Source organism: Vespula vulgaris, chromosome 1, assembly GCF_905475345.1.
Source record: "Vespula vulgaris chromosome 1, iyVesVulg1.1, whole genome shotgun sequence".
Classification (NCBI taxonomy): Eukaryota; Metazoa; Arthropoda; class Insecta; order Hymenoptera; family Vespidae; genus Vespula; species Vespula vulgaris.
In genome coordinates, this window is record NC_066586.1 from 9768411 (window position 1) to 9787714 (window position 19304).

Consider the following 19304-nt stretch of genomic DNA (forward strand, 5'->3'; position numbering starts at 1 on the left):
GTTAGCCGAGTTGACCATCTTCAAAAAGAAGGACGAACTTCGTCGTTGTAATAAAAGTACAAGCAGAAAAGAATCTCTTGTTTTTATTTTTGTTCGCGTGTAAAAAGAAGGCGAAGAAGGTAGAGCGAAAAAGCAAAAAGACATAATATTTCTGTAATTCTTTTGATTTAGTTCGAGTTAGCTCAGCGAGTCCGAAAGGACGTGTTCCAACAATACTGTGTCGACTCGGTTTTTTAATGCTTTTAAGCAGAGACAGAAAGAAAAGAGAAAGAAAGAGAGAGAGAAAGAGATTCAAAGGAAAAAAGAGAGGATGCAGGAGGAAAGAACCACCGAGTCGCGATATCGACTTGACGTCTCTATTTATACAAAATTAGACCGAATGAAACTAAATTCGGAAGTGTCGACTCTTATAGCAACTTCGAGGAGCGGGTCAGCTACCTTGGAATGGTTCCATTAAACAAAAAGAAAGAGGGAGAGAGAAAAATCCTTGTAAAAGGATACGAGGTGAAAAAGAAAAATAGAATGAGTCGGTGCAAACGAGCATCTTTGTTCTTTAAAAGCGGGAACCAATACTATCTTACAAATTATTTCAATAATTAACCGAGGTTTTGGATATCATGATTAGGAACGATACGAACTATCGGTGACTTTGCCGATCGATAAATCGTTTCGATATTATTTCCATAAAATAACATTTGAAGAAATTCTTTTTTTCTTTTAAAGAAAAAAGAAACCGTTCGAGAACTTGTACATTGGGATTTAAATGGCTTCGAGTGATAAAGTCGAAGAAAGAATATAAAAAACACGAAAAAAAAAAAATAGGGCAAGGGATGAACCTTGTGTGCTCAAAGAAGGCGCAAAGTAAATTTTTTACACCAAAACGAATTCGATGAATTCTTTCATCATTCTGGAATCGTACAAACAAAAAAAAAAGATGTATTGATGCATAAATTTCACCCACGCTCGACTACCTTCTATTTAATTTTATATTTCAAACGCCTCCCTCGATAAAGTCAAAGCAAGAAAAAGAGGAGTACTTGAAAGAAACAAAGCAAAAGTGACAGAACAAAAGAGATAGAGAAAGAGGGCCACGGAAAAAATACTCGACGAGTTACTGTAGTTAAATATTTTCGGTACCAATAAATTCTAAAAAACCACACGACACTTTCTATCTTTTTCTCTCCGCTCTAGATTCGATTATATCGATTAGGGAACGTGAATATAATCCTCAATTACCGAGTATAAAACAGACATATTTACCCCATGCGAATATAACCCAGAAATATTCTACGTGTTTGCAAGTAATTACAATTAAAACTTTATTATGTGCGTATAATTTTATATATACGTATATAAGACGAAACAATGTTCTCACCGGTAGCATCTAGAGTTAGAAGAGAGAAAAAAATAATGAGAAAAACACTATTTTCGTCATCCGACTATTTTCTTGCTTTACATCCTTCAGAAGAGAAAAGCAAAATGGAGAGAAAAAGATGCAAGCACAGAATCAAATCTGTCCAAAAAAAGTTAGTCTTCCAATAGAGAAGAATTGATATAATAAATGTATAATATGTTTATGATGTCAAAAACGAGATAGAGAAAAGGGGGAAGAGAAATCGATAAAGGCATTCGAATATTTTTTTTTATCGTTAGAGCTGAAGAGAGAAGGATAAGAATTATCACGATTAAAAGTTTCGATGGGTACAGGAATAGTGCGATAAGAGGTAGGATCGAAGTTGCGATCTATCGCGGCGAAGAATCGACGGATCGTCTTTATCTATCGCCAGAGGAGCCAGTCGATCGCGTGCTACTGGTGATGCCTTCTTACCACTCACCTGGACTCGTTGTCGGTGACGATCCTGCTTCCGTTGCTTCCTCTCCAGCTCCTCCTTCCGTTCAATCAGCGACCTTATCTCTCCAAGAGCCAGAGGCGCCCCGTTGTCGTCGAATACGTCGTTGCTCGACGGCAATCTCTTCATTGTAGAAACTGGTCCGTCCTCGTCTTCGCTGTAACTTTCCACCAAGAGCTCCGAATCGCTCTGCAAGAAAACAATTTTTAAATATTATCATCCAATAATTACACGATATAAATCTGATTAATGATAATGATAAGTAAATAAACAATTTCATTTATAATTCGTTTAGCAAATACGAAATATCACAAGGCTCGTTATCTAATTATTCGATGTAATCGATCCACAAAATTGATATAAAATGTACCTGTTCAGGCGGTGAACTCGGCGAACTGATGCTGGATGCTTCTACTACGGATACGTATTCGCTCATACCCATCTCATTCTTTTGCAACTTCAACACTGGTGTCTCCAATCCGCACAAAAATACTTGACCGAAGAAAAGCACCTTGCTTATCCTTAGACAGACCTGAGCGATATCCTGAAAGGCATTAGCAAGTTGCACTATAGCAAAGTCAAAGAGTCGAGATGATATCATACTACTAGTATGCAATCGAGAGATCGTCCGATACGTCTGATAAACCTATAGTCTGTGTTAATCGATCGGACGTACGTACTTGTTCGTGATCTACAGATTTAATAAAGTTTATAAAGTGCATATACTTGATAGCTTACACTAGTAACTATCGAGAACATTTAAATCTTCTCAATATCATTCCGAGGAGAATCGATGAAAGATTTTAATCGTGATTGAACACTTACCATGTCTTCCGTCTTTTCTACGTAACAAGGATCTTGAGGATTCGACATTAATGGCGTGAATCCTGCCAACGTCGTATCTTCTGGCAACTTCACCAGTTCGAGTTCTAAAAAAGTAAATATTCCCAAAAAAATATTAAGATCACATGTATATCGCCTATTAAAAATCATCGCGTAAACATATCTATTCCTTTTAAACTCGATTATATTTTCGATCGAATTGATTCTATTTTCGATCGTTGATTTTATTTCGATCATTTTATTTATCCTACGAAAATACAGTACGATTAGTTATAATATATATATACAAGTAAACAATCCACGTAATTCAAAAAGATTGAGATCGAGAACAAAGGTTTCGATTCGTATTGTCGTTATAGAGACACAAATCATAATTATATTAATTTTATACTTTTATTCTACTTGGCAGGTTCTCGTCCGTTCTCGTCTAACGTTTTATTATTTTTATAAACGTATCTAAATCATTATTATTTTAATGCTGCACCATATGTCGTGTGTCAACTACGAAGCTGTTCGTCTATCACCGAGTACGTATAATTATTTTCAGGAGTCTCAAAAAGGTAACAAGTGCGGAACAATTTATCGTCGATAAAGTACGTTGGGAGTGGTAAGAAGAAAGAAAAAGAAAAAGAAAAAAGTTTGAAAGTCGTCTCTCATACTACTGTCGCCGACGTAAAAACGCAATTACGCTGTGGAATTTATTGTTAAACGAAGACCGTTAAGTGGATAATGTAGAGTCTTATTCGTCTCTTTTTCTCTGTATCTCTTTCTTTCTCCCTCTCTCCCTGGTTTTTTCTCTCTTCTTCTTCTTCTTCACTGAACCGATCGTGCAGAGTGGCCGAAGGCGAGGACGAAAAAAAGTGTGGAAGAAAAGGGAAGAAAGAAAGAATGAAAGAAGAGGACCCTCTTTCGATCTCCACGATACATTCCTCTCGACTTGGTACGTGGACGCCCAACACAGAGTCCACGATTGTACCTTTGGTTCAATTTATCCATTGTGTCTCGGGTGTAATGTGTAGGTAACAGAGAAAAGAGAAACGAGTGAGAAAAAGAGAAAGAGAAACAGAAAAAGTGAGAGAGAACTAAGCCAACAAATTGACATTACGGCACGTTACTGAATATACCGTTATTGTCTTGGATCTTTTTTTATAAATCGTATTGCCTCTTGCGAGCTATTACAAAATCGTAGATGGCAGGCGAAGAATCTTCAATAAAACGACTGCTCAATGATGATAAAATTGGATAATAAAAAAGAAGAAAGAAAGAAATGAGTTCGAGAAAAAATACGTAGTAACAAAATGGTTACGTTTTACAGTAGTCGAAAGATCGTTTTAGTCGGGCATCATCGACTAACATGCATGCGGTATTATCAGAGCGGCACGTGCAACACGACATATTCATGATGACGTGCGTGCTTCGTCGTTGGCCAGGACATGCTCGACTTTGAAGTAAGTGTACCGCGTTCAAGGACGCAAGATACAAAACTAGAACACTAGTTTTCATCCATCCGGATTCATTCCGTACGTAAGACCTGTTCAGCCACATAAACGACTAAGAACGGTCAGTACGAAGTAGGACAATTTATTTTTTATTTTAGTAGTCATATAATTTCATATCAATTTATTTATCAATATAATTTCGTAATCAAAAAATCGTATAATTGGAAATTATTCTTAAAATTAAGTATTAATTAAAAATTAGATTATTTATAGTTAGTGATCTTAAATACATAACTATTAAATAATTATAGTTTTCGGAAGACAAAGCAAAACAAAACAATAACGTCGAATTGAAAACGAGATTAATTAAGCTGTTAATTAATAATTAATTAATATCAGAACGTAATTTATTATATCAATCCTTTGTAAAATTGTTGTTATTATTTGATTAATAATCGACTAAACGTAATGTATTATTGTTATTGACATGAATAGGAAAACGATACGACGAAAATGCAATTCTTGTATGGTATATAGAACCTTCGTCTATCGACGTCTAAGTCATATCTCGTTCGAGTTCAAATCTATGGAACCGTTTCTTCGAATTCTTTCCTAAGAACAGAAGCAATCAGAGTTCTCGTTTTTCACATCAGATCAGAACATGTAAGTATTCGCGACGCTGCTTCTAACCGTTAGGTTACATAGACCGATTCACCATCAAGTCATGAATATTTGTAGAAGAGGGTCGATAGGCCTTTTTACCTGCCTCATTAAGATATCTATCACATGATCTATCGTGGAATGTGAGCGGTTGAACGGCGAAAGCATCACAGATTTTCGGACCCAAGTTCGCTAGGCAAGAAACATCGCGAATTGCTAATCAAATAGGCTAAGATTCATCCTAATGAACTTGCTCGCGATTTACGAGTTCTGTGGTTGTCTTAAATTAAAAAATCATTATAATAAACAGCTACACGGCATAACTCAAAGCGTCCCAAGACTAAATTTAACCTAAATTTTAATTCGTTTTTGTCTAGCAGAATCATTTATAACTCACTTTATTATGTGAAATATTCAATAGTTCGTTGTTTATTAATTGTAAATGTTCAATAAAGTAACGATCGCGTGTAATATTAGAGAAGTAAAGATTTCGTTCTTGACTAATTGGATTTACTGACTAATCTTCTTCTTCTAACACGTAAATACGTAATTGCGCACGTTTCTTTAATTTGAGGCACGCTAGCAATCTTCGTAATATCTTGTATTTCTATTTTGCGGGTATAAACATATCCAATAGAGTTTTTGGACCCATATTATTATGAAAGGAATATATATTTCTCCTCCAGTACTTATCTTCGAAATTTAAAAATATTATTAAATTGGATGTATTATAATCTCTCTCTCTCTCTCTCTCTCTCTCTCTCTCTCTCTCTCTCTCTTTCTCTCTCTCTCCCCCTCTCTCTCTCGTTTAGCGTCAATCTTAGCGGGAACCAAAAAGTATTAAACAATCGGATCTATTATAATTTTTCAATTACCCTCAGTTTTCGAAATCAAAAAGTATCGTTAAATCGAAGCTATTGTTAATTTCTCGAACAGCGTCAATCTTCAATTTAAAACATCTTAAATTTGAACTTGTATTTATCTATATAAATCTGAATAAAGTATATCCCTATCTTTTTTAAATATACTAACAATTATTGTTGAAACAATTTCCATCAACCCTTTTGTTTTTATTTTTGAAACTCTACTTATTTGGTAGAAGTTTAAAATATAATTGACATATTTATTATAGGAAAATATACGTAACAAGAATAATATTCATAAAGAAATCATATAATTTGCAAAATGTAGCAAAAAGTACAAAATAAAATTCATTACAATTGAAAAGCGCATAGGAACTTTATTTTCCTATTAAAAAAAAAAAAAAATAAAAGAAAAAAGAAAAAAGAGACTTAAAAGAAAAAAAGACGTTATTGCATTTTTGCATCATGGATTAGAAAGAAAAACGATAAAGAAATGAAGAAAACTTGTACTTACATTATCACATGAGCAAAATGAAAAATTGCAATTCAGTAAAATAACGCATTGTCTCGGCAGTATAGATTATCATTGAACGAGTAATCGAACGATCACAAGTAAAATTAATCGATTAGTGCTTTGTCTGTAATTATTGTGAAATACAGTTATTAAACACAAAATCTCTCGAATTTAAAAAAAAAATATTTTTTATTAATCACTTGATCCACTGTGTACTTAATTACATAATAAAATTTTTCCTTTGAATGTTTATAAAGTGTATTCTTCTTACATATTTTCGGTTCAAAATTTCAGAATAATTTATTTGTAATTATCTACGGCAAATTTGGTTCCACGTGGAGAAAGGACCTGACAGTTGGACGTTGACTCTTCGCGGAGTTCTCCCGAGATCTTCGCGTGAATGGGCTCGAGGGCAATGTGATTTAAGTATTCATAAGATGCATGGAATAAAACAGAGGGTGAAGAAGAGAGAGAGAGAGAGAGAGAGAGAGAGAGAGAGAGAGAGAGAGAGAGAGAGAGAGAGAGAGAGAGAGAATGGTAGACAGTAGCAATCGGGCGTGGCGCACCTATGAGACAACAACGAAGGATCATTGGCTGTAGGCTTGTAAACGAGTAGAAGCGTATGGCATTGCAGTGGTCACATTGAGTGGATTCACCGTTATGCAACCGCCACTGCTGCAGTTTCTGCTGTGGGGGTCAACAGACGACCGGCGACTTTGCCGTTCGAGGATTCAAGTTTTTTGATTAAGCTGGTCCAGCGTGACTTAAAGTGAGGGAGAGAACAAAAAAGAGAATGAAAAATAGATAGATAGGTAGATAGATGGATAGATGGATAGATAGATAGATAGATAGATAGATAGATAGATAGATAGATAGATAGATAGATATACAGAGAGAGAGAGAGAGAGAGAGAGAGAGAGAGAGAGAGAGAGAGAGAGAGAGAGAGAGAGAGAGAGAGAGAGAGAGAGAGAGAGAGAGAGAGAAGAGAAAAGAGAATCGTATGGAATGCGTCGAATCACCCGTTATGTGCTTCCTCCACCACTATTGACACTTGTATTAGACACGCAAAATAATATATCCTGTCGATAGCAATCGTAATATAAAAATTATAATTTATAATTAATTGGACGAGAAACTTTTATCCTATAAACATAATCTTACGTACATATGAATAAATCTTAAAAATCACAATTTGCTCTCAGTCATTTCTTGTAACTTTCTAGGATATTAAATAAGTAAGAATGTAATTAAATGATACTTTGTCTACGCGCCATGTTGTTTTAAACGTAACGCATTAAATTGTGCATCATTCTTGACCTCTAAAACGGCCTATATCGATCTGATTTTTTTTAAACCGATATATAAGCAGTACAGTCGATTATTATAATTATCCGTCCACTTGTCCCGATTGACCGTGAAGCAATGCGTCATCCGCACCCATTAAATCGTATCATTATACTAGCTATCATTATACATATCGTAGCATAATACTTTAATCGAATCAGATCATTTATCGATTACGTAATTGTTAATCGATCAATATAATCGATACTGGCCTTCACGAAGCAAATCGATCGTTCGCGCATGATAATATTTTCAGATTGTGCCAAATTAAGAGATTGTAATGGTTTATCGATGATTTTGTATGATAATCGAATGATTACGAATGTATTTTTAACTTTAAACACAGATAATAATTAACGGCGCTTGCGAGAAGATAGTAAAAGAGGAAAAAGTAAAATAAGACGAGTAAAAGCAAATTGGTGGACACATTCCAAGACTATGAAAGGCTCACAAAATATTCTTTAATAGTTGTACAACAATAGATAATCTGTCGTTAAAGGCCGTAATCTTTGTGCTGACAGTAATAAGAATCAGTATTTTCTGTGAAAGATTAATCAATGAGGATTCATTTACTCTATTATCTTAAGTATGTTAATTTTTCTGCTCGTAATTTGCGCAATTTCACGATTAAAAAGACGTTTACTCTCGAACTCGTATAAAGATCGTGAAATTTATAAATATAAATTTATGACTTATTCGTAGAACTTGGTTTTGTTCTATTAAAGATTAAGAAACAAAATGATGATCTTACCGTCTTCACGACCCTCCGCGTCTTTCGCTTGTATCAAAACAGTTCTGGTGTAATTTAGCTTATCCAAAAGATTTGCCATCGTTGCTAATCTACTCCAAGCATCTCCAGGTGGTCTGTAAAGTAAAAAGATAATTACAATCAAAATTAGACTTTCGTCATTCTTATGAGAAAAGGTAAAGACTTTGACGAAACGCGTGCGAATAATGAGAAACTGGAAGGATCTCCGAGATCGAGCAGCTGACTTCCTCTTTTCTCGCTCACGAGGCCAATAAATATCCAGCGTGATTTAGTAAGCTGCCATGTGGAATAGGCAATTTGCGTCTTTTCCGATGCGAAGGTAAATAAAGAAGCCGGACGTACCTGAGAGATGCACGCGCGCAAACGCAAGCGCAGCTAGTGCAGAGATCGTTTTCAATAGACCGCGAATGACCTCGCATTAGACTTTTATTTATCGATCCATTGGTCAGCGACTTTTGTTTTCTCCTCGTCATCCAGTCACGATTTCTCACAGTACACGAGCGAAGAAGAAAACCGAGTACGGATGTACAAAAAAGCAATAAATTATTTTATGCGTGCTCATGAATTCATACGCTTGAAAATTTTCAACAAAATATTTCGATGTGTATATATGGAAGTGATAACACGATTTCGTTATGTATTTCTCTAGAAAAAGTTTATTTTCATTCTGCATATAGATACTATATTTCATACGCATGTACACGATCTATAAAGAAATAAAGTAATTAATAAATTAATTGATCTGAGAATCGTATTATACAGATTACACTTAATATATGTAAACTATAGATAAGAATAATAAAATAGTTTAAACTGGGAAAGAGAGGAGTATATACGAATAAATCGGTCAACCTAATGTCAGCGATTTTCCAATTCAATTAATTGATTTTCATCGTTAACGGACAACCGTAAATTTATAAGGATAGCAGCCTCTGTAGTTTATTTCTTATCTCTCTCTCTCTCTTTTCTTATCTAAACAATCGAGAAAGGCTTAATCGAGTAGCGTCCTTGCCAAGGAAACGTAGCTGATTCATAAGTAAGTAATTGTTAATCGTTAACGAACAACAATAATTAACTTATTCAGTCGGATAGAATCACCGACAACACAGTGGTGTTGCGTTGATGCGGGAACCTTGAGAAACTTTTAATACCGAATAGATTCTTATCTCCCACTGTATTCTCGCATGATAGACGAATTTATTACGTAATGAGTTTTCCGTTCTCCGACTTCTCCGCAATGAGCTAATTTTATCCGTCTGTAGTATCTGCTTTTTTTTATTTTTTATAATTAAATTCCTTATATATTTATACATTACGTGAATATAAGTAAAAGTAAAAAATCTGTATAAAAAAGTAATTAAATCCTGATAATATTTGTATAGTGACAAAGGACTGACGTTAGTAATGTGGATAATATTGAAAATAAAATATTGAAAATAAAATTTTTTAACATTTAAGGTACTAATAGCTGAATCGTTCAAACGAAAAGAAGAGAAAAGAGAAATATTTTTTTGCAGAATGATAAAACGCGAATTTGTCGGCTGAAACCATAATCGACGGTTGCATGCAACATTGAGGTAAAGTATGCAGGTAAAATGATATGATTTTTATCGGCCACGTGTGAAGTCGAGTGAAGATAACGCCAATTGACAACGTGAACTTGTTGAAACGTTTCTCAATCCGAATCTCAAAACGAAGGATAGCATAATCGGCGACTCGAAAATGATACGTATTTTTAACGTATTTGCATCAGCAATAATTCTTAAAAAAATATTTCGGAATATTCGAAATATATTTCCGAGTATATTTTAAAGAAGGGAAATGATTGATACATACGCTTGCAAAAGAAGCGATCGTCAGGTTCAAGAGCCGAAGGAATATAAAAGGAGCATGCATTTTTGATGACCCTAGTTTTTGTTCCGACGACTCGAATGGTCGATGCTTATAGTGTTTCAAAAACTAAACAGGTTGGAGAGAAGTATGATATCTCAGAGAGAGGGAGAGAGAGAGAGAGATTTTTTGTCTTTTTTACACGAGACATCTTGACCTCAAACAACAGACAAGAGAGTGATTGTTATAAAAATGAATAAACCGATCACCTTCCGAGACTTTATAATTAATAAGAAATAACACGTACATGAAGAAACACGTATCAAAAACAGATGAAAAATAAGTTAAAAAATACTGCGAGAAATTTGGCATTTGCTCTCTCTCTTCCTTTCTCTCCCCCCCCCCCTCTCTCTCTCTCTTATCTGTCGTTTTTTCGCCAGAATGGTTCTGCAAAATCACATAATAAACGAATAAACGAAACGCAATGAGGCTCTTAATGTTGAGCTCGGTTTGATGTCTTTACCAACCATTTCGAGTTCCGCTACTCCGGAAAGAAATTGATGTTCTCAGAGAAAATTAATAGTTCAACATGCGAGACATAATTCAAAACACCCGAAATGTCAACCTGAATTAATAGTCCAGGTACAGCTACAGATCGGCAGAAGGTAACATGGCAACTTGCAAGGCGTGACGATTGTCCGCTTACGAATCTCCTTTTTCCTCTCTTCCTTCTCTTTTTCTCGGTCATAGCTGGCAAAGATTAATTTTTGTTTGACGAAGGAAAGACCGTGTTCACGGAAAATCGAGCATTGAAATTAAAGGACACTCGTTGTTACGTTGACAAAAGAAGCAAATGTCGTGAAAGCGGAAAGAATTTCTAAGAACGAGTGAAACTCAGGATCGAGTACATACAGTGGTTGGCCGTGACCTACGCCATACAAACGCTCATTTCTTCTTGTAAGAGACACACACAAATGCTCATTTCTCCCGTCCTTCAGAAATTTTCTTGTTTAGATATCGATTTACGGAAAATTGGTAAATCCGTGCGACGTTCATTTTTATCTGACCGAAGTTAAATTCTTTAAGTATTGTATCAAGTAGATATATTATTACGTATCCTAAATATTGCTGATTTAAAACAAAGAAAAACGTTTTCAATCGTTACATAGTAAGAAACAATTGTATTGAGTAATAACCGTTTACCCCATTTCCATATTTTTAATGAGAACAGACTGAAACGAGAAAATTCGCTAGACTCCCGAGGCGTACCATTAATTGCGATAAAGTAGCAATAATTTCTTCCTTCGAGCACAAAAATCTCTCTCTTGGGAGACGTAAAGGTTACGACCCTGTTGCCGAGCGCGGCTAACACGCATCGACGATAATCTTTCGTTCTTTCCTCTCTCGGGAGCGTTTCCCAAGGTCGGACGAGTGTAAATGCCGATCGGTCTAAGTGCTAAGTGCGTCGGCTCCGAGCGAATAGGCCCGAGGCTACGAGAAGATCGAACAGCTATTACCTTCTTATATTTTCGCGTTCCGTTCGTCTTCTACGGATCTTTCGACGTTCGCGAGAAAAGATTCTCGAATCGTTGTTTCTGATTCGTGTCAAGGATCGTCGATTAATCTTTTTCTTCGTGAACGTGACTCGCTCGAATGTCCGAAAAAAGATTCTTTCTATACTCTTTCATTTTTTCAAGATCCAAGATTTTATCACCGATCTTAGGAAACTTCAGATTTTATCGTAGAGACGCGAGATTCAGCACTGTAGCGCAATCTGCTAACGAAAGTAAGTATCACGACGGTTACCGACCGGGCTCGCTACGGTCAGAAAGCAGACTATTCCAGGCCACAAACCGCAGACCGCAGGATAGGCTAGTTCGAGGTATCGAACATTCTTCCCTGCCTTCGCGAATCGTGCCTCTGGATTTTTAATATACCTGACCATTTCGCCAACGGAGATTTTCAAGAAACGCATGAGATTATAATATGTTAATACGTGCATATCCAGATGTCTAACTTCGCTTCTTCTACTTTACGCGTGTACCTATAGTTCCATGTACCGTTGGTTCAATAGACCAACGAAATTTGACGACAAAACGACAAAACGACAGAACTATTTAACAAGGAAGCAGAAACTTTAATTGTTTTAATTTTCAGGTAAAAGAAGCACTCACCCGACTCTATAGTCCGTACAAGAAGGTGGTGGATTCCAAACGGTACTGTGACACAGCATCCAATCGCACCAAATCTGTAAAGAAAGGAGAAAAACATAAGATACAATTCTACGGATGAGCGAATAATGCTGTTGTATATAAGCTATTTATAGAGATCCACTCGACTTTTTACTCTCCTCAACGGCATTCATCAATCTTTTGGAAAATGAAATGTATTCCAACGCTCTTGTATCGCGTCCGCATTATCGCCAATATTAATGGTCTCAACGCAGAAATGTTACACCTCCTCGAGAGATCATCCCTGAGAGATCAACAGGCTGTTAACGAGGCAATCAACGATCGTAAGGAATTCGTTCGGTCAAGAATATTTCTTGAATTTTATAGAACAAGAAAAATCGAAGCAATAACGAATTTTTTTATTACAAATCAAACCTGTACTGTAATTTTTATGTCACTAAAATCACAATAATTATGGAGTGGCATATATTTTAATACCGCTCCAAGGCAACGATCAAACAATCATTTAACTCAGTTTTCTGTAAATCAAAAGAGCTCAAAATAAAGAAATATATGTAACATATTTTTACGGTTTTAAACAACTCTTTTGCTACCGATGTTTCTGAAATTTCAAACGCAATGCGAAAAACCGATTTATCAAGATTCATCGATTTATCAAAGCGCGATTCGATCATCGAATGAAAGAAGAGAAAAGAGTGCGGGTACGATCGTAATCTCATCATCCATCGAGCTCTATCGACGTAACTTTGTGAGCGAGTGGATATAGATTACATGCGATTGGTGCGTTAATCGTGGTTGCATAATAAGACTTGCGAGACACGAACGAATCAGATCCAGATCCTGACACCAGCCACCGGCGAAGAATCTCGCGTGGGTTCGAGTCTCGCATCGCTTCATAAATCCTCGACCGCTTGAGCTCGTTCGCATGCAACTAAGACCGAATCCGAACGCGAGTTACCCTCGAGGCAGATATCCCTCTTCGTTTATACGTTCCTCTCGAATCCACACCAGAGTTCAACTTTTGCTTATCTATGAAACTCCGATATTTATTGAACTCGTCGTATATTAATAGAAGCGACCGAAGTATCAAGTCCTCGAATTTCATTAATTTTAGAATAATGATGTAGTATGCGCACACTAGAAGTTAATTTTCCCTATAGTAAAATTAATTTTATTGCGAACGATTTAGAAATTATACATTTGAAGAAAGAAGTCGTGTTACAACTCTAAGAACTGTCTTCGCTATAAGAAATCGAACTGTCACTCAACGAAAAGAAAAATTACAATTTCTTGATTTTAACGCTTTCATGTAAAGTTAATTTCTCTAAAACGGAAATATAAAAAAAGTTTATAAAGCATCTACCTTAATGGCGGGTAAAAGGACTTGCATATCTTCTCCAACGACCAGTCGAGGTTCTTCTCCGCAGTCCAACTGTGTCTTCAACAGAGATACACCACGTTCCAAAATCAAACTAAACATCTGTAAAGACACGATAAGTGCACGTTCCTGGACCTCTGATCGGTATCCCTGTTCCATTTGTGTATCTGAAAGAAAATTCAAGAACGTTATTATGTATCTTCCGAATTCGTTAAAAGGGTAATCAAAATCTGATTCACGATAAGACCACCCTGTTCGTAATTATAAAGGGAATCGACTCCACCGCACAGATCTCATTCGTTATTCAAATTTGAGTTGGTGAGCAGTCATGTGTGAAGAGGTAAAAGTAACAGACAAAACAGGACGTTGATATCCGGAAGGTAATTCTGTGATGATGATCGTCCTTCTTTCGAAGGAATACGAAGAGAAGAAAGCGAATGCCGGTAGCAGTCACGTTTCGGTGATCCTCTTCTACGAAGTTCGCAATCTATTCGCTCTTTCTCTTGGAGGAAGAGAGACAGAGAATGTTTTCTCTCCCCTCCCTCCCTCCCTTTCTCCCTCTCTCTCTCGCTCTTTCGCAGAACTGTCATTACATGTTGTATGGAACCTCTGTGCAAGGAGATGAGATTACGCTGCCGTGGGTTCAAGAGGAAAAGTTACGTCACGACCTTTGACAGTCAGCTCTGTTGAGCGAGTCAAAAAGAAGGAGCTATTTCCGAATCGGTGTTTCCGTGAAATTCGATGGAACAAAGCGTAGATGTATGATATTAGTAGTGGATTTTACCCTTACATTACGAGACCTTGCATCACCCTAGTAAATATGTATCCTAAGTTATTTATTATCTCCTGTTCACCGCTCGCATTTCGAGATAAGGGAAGGGTAGCGAAAGGGCGTTGTGAAGAAGCTTCAGCGAAAGACCGCCTGCCCTAAAATACTTTAACCTCTTGCCTTCGAAATCGAACGTTAGTTACGAGACTTTCCGCTATTGCAACTTAATGTTGAATATTTTTTCTTCTTTAAATAAATGAGTGTATTTGATATTAATAAATAATTAAATATTAAACTCGTTTTATCGAGATAGGACAAAACGGGAAAATTATATGATTAATATCAACAGCAGGCATTCACAAACAGATCATAAACGTTAGACAAGTGGTAAACGATTCTATGTTAAAGTTCACCGAGTCGTTCAAAAAATTTAACACACCTATGTTTCTCTTTTAATTCCAAGCGTAGTTAAATTTAGTTTCATAAATAAAATTTGTCGTTTGACGCATCGTAAAAGCGGTCGTCGAATTTACGCTATTTAGAGATCCGATTCTCTCTATCTGCGAGTATCTATTTGTGAGCAGATATCCATTTCCGATGAAAAAAAAATGAATATTTAACATTCATGAAGGAAACGAGAGTTCTTCGACCGTTTTACTACGCGCGATCAGCTCCTCTAGAAAGAAAAAGTTGAAAAAGAGTGGAGAGGTTGAGGAAAAAACGAAAAGAGGGAGAGAGTTAGGAGAAGAAGGAAGACGCTGTGGCTAAGAAAGAGTAAGTAATGTTTTATCGTATCGGCAAGCAGATTGATTCCACTGCGAAGATGAAGAGAAGGCGTTCTAAGAAGTCAGTCATTGAACCGCGAGCAGGTTGAATACCGAATCCCAACGACCGTAGGCACGGTGAAAATCTCCGGTTTCCCTTCTTCGAGATCTCGAGATACACGAAGAAGGATGTGGAGGCGCGCAACGTCGCTGATACTCTAGCGAAACGGAGAAAGAAAGAGAAAGAAAGAGAGGGATGGACGCGGAAGTGGAGGTAACAGAAGAGACGAGGCTTTTCATTATCTCGTATATCCATCGCTAGTAATCGGTATAGCCAACATTTCAGCGTCGTTTCCACCGTACGTTGAGCCGCTCGAACGAGAACGGGGGGAGGTGGTCTTATATTTTGCTTTTACGAGAAAAAAGAGCAAGATAGAGATAGAGAATAGACTTGCTTTACAAGGACGACATGCACCGATCCCTTATATCGCTGACTCTCTCTCTCTCTCTCTCTCTCTCTCTCTCTCTCTCTCTCTCTCTCTCTCTCTCTCTCTCTCTCTCTCTCTCTCTCTCTCTCTCTCTCTCTCTCTCTCTCTCTCTCTCTCAGAGTCGGTGTATTAAATGAAGATAGAATTGCTTTGTTATTTTATGGCTCTGAGAAATCGTCAGAAAGTACCGATTAAATTCGAAATTTGGAGGTAAATCGAAACAAACTATCATTATATTGTTGATTAACGTTGATTCGTAACATTGTTCAGTATATTATTATTGCAATAGGCAATACCTTGAGTTTAGATGCTCACAAATTATCTATTTTCTGTAGTCTGTTCGATCAAAATATATTTGGCTTAATTTAAAGAAAAACTATAATATAACTGTAAGATTTTCAGCTTTACCGGAAAAAGAAATTATCGATTGTATCGAAAAAGACCAAGATAGGAGTAACGACTCTGCGAGTGCTATATTTATTATGTCAATATATTGTGAAATATTACAGAGCTTACGATTATAGAACATTATATCATCTTAGACTGACCTTTCCTTTTTCCATTATTCTTACATAATCAAATTATAAGGAACTTTCTAGCATTTTCTCGCAAGTAAAAACCAAGAAATAGTTCTGAATACAAATATTGTAACTTATCAAATATTATCCATCCAAGATTGTAAAAACAATCTATAAAACAGTCTGTCAGTTTATGACGATAAACTAGCCTATAGCGATCAGTCCGTTTATTAATCCGTTTGTCTGTCAGTAATTGTAAGTGTTATTAAAAAGTAGTAACTATTATATTAAGTTAGTAGTTATTAGTAGAGAACTAAATATCTTTTCCATCTCTCTTGTCATATCTCTTTCTTATTCTCTAAAAAATTTTAAAAAACGTTTTATATTCAAAATTGAAATGCAATTACATCAATAGTAAATCCACTCGACAGTAACTTTTTAACGGACTGACCTCAGCTATCGCAATATTCGTATGGTAAGGTCGCCCAAATCCGACGAATCTGTCGCATTAATTGCTTTACGGTGAATAATCTTCCAGCGAAGTCTCTACTTTATATATGCTCTGACATTTTCAATAGGATTATTATCGGACGGCTATGACGGCCATTTCAATTGATTGATGCCAAATTTACCTTTTCACTCGACATAAAAACTGCTCCGATGTTTCAGGTCATTGTCCTTCTGTACGATGCAAGTTCTATCAATAAACTAATATTTAGCAGACTATAATAAAGCCTTTTCGTATATATTTTCAACATCTTATGAATGTTCAAACAAATACAAATTTTTATAAATTTTCGCTTCGTGCCACGATCCAGTAAATTATCGATCGTTTTTGTCTCTTCGCATCGCTGAATCTATTTTTTAATAAATATTTTTGACTTGGGCCATTTTCGTCTCCTTTAAGTACTTGCAAAGAAACATAGTTTCCAAACGCAATATGAATAATGAGTAAAACGATCGCGCAGTCTGATAAACATTGATTATAGTACATTACCTAAAAAGATGTAACCTTAACATTAAAATTTATTACAATACCCGATCTATTTAATCGTTATAAAGTATGCCGAGGTTAATTCTTAGTCCATAACATAGGTATACATGGTAAATTTACGATGTCTTCCAAAATGTAACTCAGACAATTTCACAAAATCTAAAACTTTTTTGGAGATATAATTAAGAAGAGAGGTGGCCTAAAAAATTATTAATGAAATAAAACAAAATAGTAGTAAAAGCACTACTCTAGTAAAATTTAGTCGCGTAAGAATCAGTAATTGCTATTAGAAGCAATAGCTAGAAGCAATAGTTGCTATCAGTTATGAGTTAAGCTTGACACATTATTATTGGATAAACTGTATTTCGTTACTGATGAATGGAAGACATGAATGAAAAACTGTCTACATTGAAATTCATGGAAAAACATGAACTCATAAAGTTGTAGAAAGAAGTATCGAGAGAGATTCGCTATGGTTGAAATAAGTTAAGTTCATAGGTTTCTTGAACTTCACGGAATTGTTATGCTATCTTTAAACGAGCGGGAAGGTTTGAAACGCGAGACAAAGATGTTTTATAGCCTGCGAATTGCCGCATATATATTTGTCTTCGTTTTATATTCGTTTGCTTCTTCCTGCTTCCTCAAGACGTTGGCAATACCTAAAAGATATCATTGATATACCCTTTCATGATCACTTTTCAAAGATTTAAGGAAGAAAATTGTTAAATATTCTCTCTGATCCACTTTTTATGGACATCCAAGTGAAAACGTAAAATTGAATCCATAATTTTTGATCGAAATCTATCCTTATTCGTTTCTATAATGAAGAAATCAACGAGTTCGAGCGCTTCAACGAATCATCTTTGGACAGATTCGAGGGAGGAACCCAGCATTCGACAATACCGTACCTCCGTCAGTTTAATTTATCGCGGACAAGGATAATAATTAGCGTTTAACCGGGAGGTTAAGAAGAGGGAGAGAAAGAAAGAGAAGACCTGTGTGGTCTTCTTCGTCGAAGAGTTTGGTATAGGAAAGGGGCAATTAGTTATGGGAAATTTATTGCAAGTTCTCGGCTAATTGCCAACGCGGTCATTAGCGAGAATTTCGCGCATCGCCCGGCCACTTCCTTCTCTTAGCCTCTCTCTTTCTCCCTTTCTCTGTTATTCACTCCGATCTTATGTCGTCATAAACACTGATCGATTATACCCCCTGCAGGATCATTCTTTGAAAATAACTTCGCTTTAAATATTCATTATCATTAATGTTCTTGTATTATAAAAACATCAAAAAAAAAAAGAAGCGAAAAATTCCATGTAAGACACTTTTGCAAATATCTCGACTAACGAAGACTTAAAAGAGACTTGGGTTATAGAAAACAGCAACAGAGCGTTATACATATGTCGTATAATGATGACGAAGAAAGAAAACAGAGGATAGAGGAAGGATGAGGTCAATGTTCGTTCTATTCTCAAAGTGAATATTAACGTGATTAGCGAACGAAAATTGAGTTAGCCAGTTGCTCGAATGATTCGATTACGATCAATTTTAGCTGAATTCACCTCGGACACGCTATAGAAAACAATTAGGGACTATATTGATGTAGGAACAAAATAAAACACACGTTCTACTCATCTTAAAAAATTTGCCAAATCATGTCAACATCGTAATAAAGATGAAGTACTCGTTAATTTAATTATAACGATGTTTCGTCCGGTAACGACCAGGATCATTATGGTGTCAGAGCTTTGAACTTTGGGAAAATAAAAAACAACCACTCTGTTTACCAACAAACAAAGTAAAACTTTATTCTAACAATAAGAGCTCTCTTACTTCTCTTAAATGCAACAGCACTCTGTTCTTTTATACTACTTGTTCTATTTCGTATTTTTTCAGACATCCTTGTCATAAGACATAACTTTTGAACAGAGAAAGGAAACATATTTAAACAAATCTATATTATTTATACGGTTAAATCTTTCTTTTCTTTAATAACGTAGATTAAATTATAAATTTGTTCAATAAAAAATATTTAAAAATTATGGATTGTATTTTGTCTTTCTTTCTTGAGATCATAGTTGTATGATATACA

At 35.8% G+C, this 19304-nt stretch overlaps 1 protein-coding gene across 9 annotated transcripts in view; it reads right to left on the reverse strand.

Annotated features, from left to right (window-relative positions):
• LOC127067908 (telomerase-binding protein EST1A-like) overlaps window positions 1-19304 on the reverse strand; it is a 134547-nt gene that overhangs the window by 46693 nt on the left and 68550 nt on the right. For all 9 annotated transcript variants that reach the window (XM_051003393.1, XM_051003355.1, XM_051003365.1 and 6 more), the window contains exons 18-23: window positions 13668-13849; window positions 12287-12360; window positions 8265-8377; window positions 2676-2779; window positions 2221-2394; window positions 1836-2039 (exon numbers count right to left, since the gene is read on the reverse strand). In XM_051003393.1, the coding sequence (XP_050859350.1) occupies window positions 1836-2039; window positions 2221-2394; window positions 2676-2779; window positions 8265-8377; window positions 12287-12360; window positions 13668-13849 (851 nt within the window). The remainder of the gene's footprint in view (window positions 1-1835; window positions 2040-2220; window positions 2395-2675; window positions 2780-8264; window positions 8378-12286; window positions 12361-13667; window positions 13850-19304) is intronic.